The sequence below is a fragment of the Cheilinus undulatus genome, linkage group 19 (assembly GCF_018320785.1).
Source record: "Cheilinus undulatus linkage group 19, ASM1832078v1, whole genome shotgun sequence".
Lineage (NCBI taxonomy): Eukaryota > Metazoa > Chordata > Actinopteri > Labriformes > Labridae > Cheilinus > Cheilinus undulatus.
In genome coordinates this window covers 11233367-11237034 of record NC_054883.1, presented here as the reverse complement: position 1 = coordinate 11237034, position 3668 = coordinate 11233367, and the positions used below count along the sequence as shown (strand labels likewise).

General features: G+C 38.4%; 1 protein-coding gene across 1 annotated transcript in view; it reads left to right on the top strand.

The window, feature by feature from the left end:
- Nucleotides 1-1172: 1172 nt before the first annotated feature.
- Nucleotides 1173-3668, top strand: part of LOC121527051 (sodium/hydrogen exchanger 9-like) — a 138293-nt gene continuing 135797 nt past the window's right edge. The window contains exon 1 of the mRNA XM_041813728.1: nucleotides 1173-1358. Coding sequence (XP_041669662.1) covers nucleotides 1208-1358 — 151 coding nt within the window. The 5' untranslated portion in view covers nucleotides 1173-1207. The remainder of the gene's footprint in view (nucleotides 1359-3668) is intronic.

The following is a 3668-nucleotide window of genomic DNA, read 5'->3' as shown; positions in this document are numbered from 1 at the left end:
CTGTTTCCACTCTTTTCAACACCAGCCTCTTTAGCCTTTACGACATCCGCTATCTGTTTGCGGCTGCAGTTGCTAAGCGACTGTTCTAATATTGTCTCGTCTGAAACGCCGCCCCCAGTGCAAAGTTTGCCAAGATTTCTATTTTTTTCTCGGCCTTTAAGCAACCCATAACGGAAAATAGACACATAATTTTGTGAACTGTTTGCTATGATTTCACTGCGATTAAAAGCCATTAAATCCTCATTTTACGTCTTTTTAAAAGAAAATATGAGCATAAACATATGTTATAAAAATGTAATTAATAAAATATAGGATTGATTACGTTGAACTGCCGCTGACTTAACAGAATGAGATGCGGTGACCTGCATTCCCTGTAACAAAAGTGCGTAATCGAGACAAAGGGAATGAAAAGACAACAGTCTATAAATATTTAATTTGGTTGCGAGACTGTTTGTCATATATATTCACATATGAGAAACAGCGCTTTGTCTTCTTTCTTTATGAGACACCAAAATAGATTCATTTTAGGCCTTGTCTTTACAAAAGCAGTTGCTGATAAATAAGGACCAGCGGGCAAAATCCAAGTAATTTAAGTTTAGTGTTTCACTTGAAAAATCTTAACATGCAGCGTCGTTTAATAAATTGGCTGAGGCAATCACTACAAGTTTTGTATATTTATGTGTAACAGTCAGAATAGGTCATTCATCCAAAACTAAACGACCAGCCTTGTAAATTACTTCTAATTAAGGTCCATGACTAATTCACTTATAGCTAGGGGACAGTGAGTGAGATTCAATATTCTGGCTACTATGAGCTCCATATGCATTAGTTTGTATTCACTGCCATCTGCTGGATAAGCTGTGGCTGACAACTACTAATTGGTGCATTCAGGTACATCTGGACATCTCTCAGATATGTTGTAATGACGACATCATCAATCTTATTTCCCTAATCATTCCTGTTCAGTTTTACTAAGCTTATATGTAGTTTCTTCTCTCTTGATTAATACAGTTTATTGAGGTTCTTTGTGTCGTTTTCAACATACTGTGTCAAAAATCTTTTAAGACACTTCCCGTGTGATTTTGCAAACAGAGAATTCCAAGTAACCATTAAAGCAGCCCTCGCTCTGCTGTGCTGCTGATGCGGATGTTGCAGCTGACATGAAGCAAAAGTTTATTTCCAAGAAGTTTTTACCTGAGCTTTGAAGATGACGAATGCTTTGAAGTACAGACAAGACAGTGCAGCATTATTGGTGCTAGCAGCAGTTGGCTTGGCACTCATTACGATTCTCAGTGTCTGGAAATTGAAACAGTTTAAATACAGATTTATACACGAAACTGGAGGTGCAATGATTTATGGTGAGTAGCTCGAGCTGATAATGTGTCTTAGAACAAAATGCGGAAGCCGCTATTCAGCAGCATCCTGGCCTGAACTCAAATGTCATGTCAATCGATAATGCTCATAATTTTCACATTTTTAGCCACAAGGTCCATTGAGGCCAAATCGTATTGTAGTTTTCAACAATTTGTAAAGCTATTTTTTAGAGCTATCTGTGTGGGTAGTTTATAATTACTAGACTAACTACTGCTAAGATGGGTTGGTTTGGGCTAGCTTTCAAAGCTGAAAGCAATTAAATACATACATTACTCGATGTGTTTCAGTTAAGATATGACAGACTTATTTACATTTTGGTGGTTATCATATGGGGATAGATTTTTTTATTGTAATTATTTGTTTACAACTAATAACCTAGTTTAAAACAATTATCAGCCCAGATACCTTATAACCAGGGGTTCCCAAACTTTTCCCTAGCTCATATAGCTTTGGTCTCTGTCGAGGAAGTCTTTTTCTAAAATGTATTAAATTACTTGTATATTGCAATGGCAGATATTAGATAACATAACATCCCTGTTCTCTACATATCTCCTGATTTTATTGACAATTGATAGTACTGTTCATTTATTTAATTTAGTGCATTTTTGTTGTAAACAACAATCCTTTCATTTCTTTATGTAATACAATTGGCATGAAAAACATCAGTTTGCATTGCATGAGCAGCTTACTTAATTATAATAATCAAAATAGAAAAAAATAGAAACTTAAAACAAAAAGTAAGGCAATTTGTGTTTGGTACATTATTTCTTCATTGTAACAATGCTTCTTGGTGATAAATCTTATACAGTTGGAAAGCCTGTTTGTTATCCTTTTAAATGATGCCACATTTGTAAGGATCCTGCATTTGTGGGATGAGCAGCAGAGCCCAGTATGTGGGTTGCACCCATGAAAAATGTGCCAGATCTTCTCTACCAATGCCAAAAAGCTAAGCTTATTTTGCTGTTGCTACTGACTATTGTTTTGAGATTCTGGTACCCCCAGGTGCAGCCAATCAGGTGCCCAAGCGGCTGCACCTGATTGGCATGGGCCCTGCTACAGTGGTCAGTAGATGTCTGCTTCAAGAATCGGCATGCCACGTTTGACTGATCTGGATAAGGCCCGTCGGTTGGGCAACTTCAAGCTGGTGTTCCGCAAAACCAAGTTGCGGCGAGTGAACCCTAGTACCATCTCCAAACTGAAGGCCAAGTTCCATATAACGGGGAATGTCAGAGACAGGCCACGAAGTGGGCGTCCCAAGAAGACAACACCCCAAGAATACTGTTTTCTCACCCTGCCAGCAAGCGCTCTATCCTCCAAGATGACACCACTCGCCCCCACAGAGCGGGGTTTATCAGAGACTACCTCCAGAATTTGGGAGTGGAGAGGATTGAATGGCCTGCCAGCAGTCCTGACCTCAACCCCATTGCACACTTGTGGGATCAGCCTGTTGCTTGTGCCAGAGTGACCAACACAACCACGTTGGCTGACTTGCAACACTGGTTGAAGAATGGGATGCCATCCCACAGCAGTATGTGACCAGGCTGGTGACCAGCATGAGGAGGAGGTGCCAGGCTGTTGTGGCTTTGTATGGTGCTTCCACACACTACTGAGGCTCCTGTTTGTTAAATAAATAAATTGTTAAACTGTCAATATGTCTTGTTTCTTTAAACTTCAATCATCCAATCCACCAAACACCCAACAAGAGTCAATAGCAGAATCAGCTGTTTGGCATTGGCAGAGAAGATTTGGAACATTTTTCATGTGCCCAACCCACATACTCAGCTCTGCTGCTCATCCCACAAATGAATGATCCTTGCAAATGTGGCATCATTTAAAATGGTATTAAACAGGCTTTCCAACAGTATAAAATTTATTGCCAAGAAGCATTGTTACAACAAAGAAATAATGTACCAAACACAAATTGCCTTACTTTTTGTTTTAAGTTAATATTTAGGCCTATATGTGTTTTCTTAACCCCACTGGCATTCCCCCACTTTAAAAAATGCATCTCCAGTAAACTCTTAGATATTCATTAACAAGTGTTATATTTACACTTGATTCATACTATATTAAATGGAAGACAGTTCCACTGGAATTTTATCACCACATTATCATTAGTATAATTATTATTAACAAGAGGTATTCCATGAGGGCTTATATAAAGTACAGTATCACTAGTAGTACTTTACCCCATGTGTGTCATTACTGTCTGTCTTACTTAAAACTTGTAAAATAGATTTTTATGTCATTGGTTGAATGATGAGAATCAGTAAATGCAAGACAAAGAAAATGAT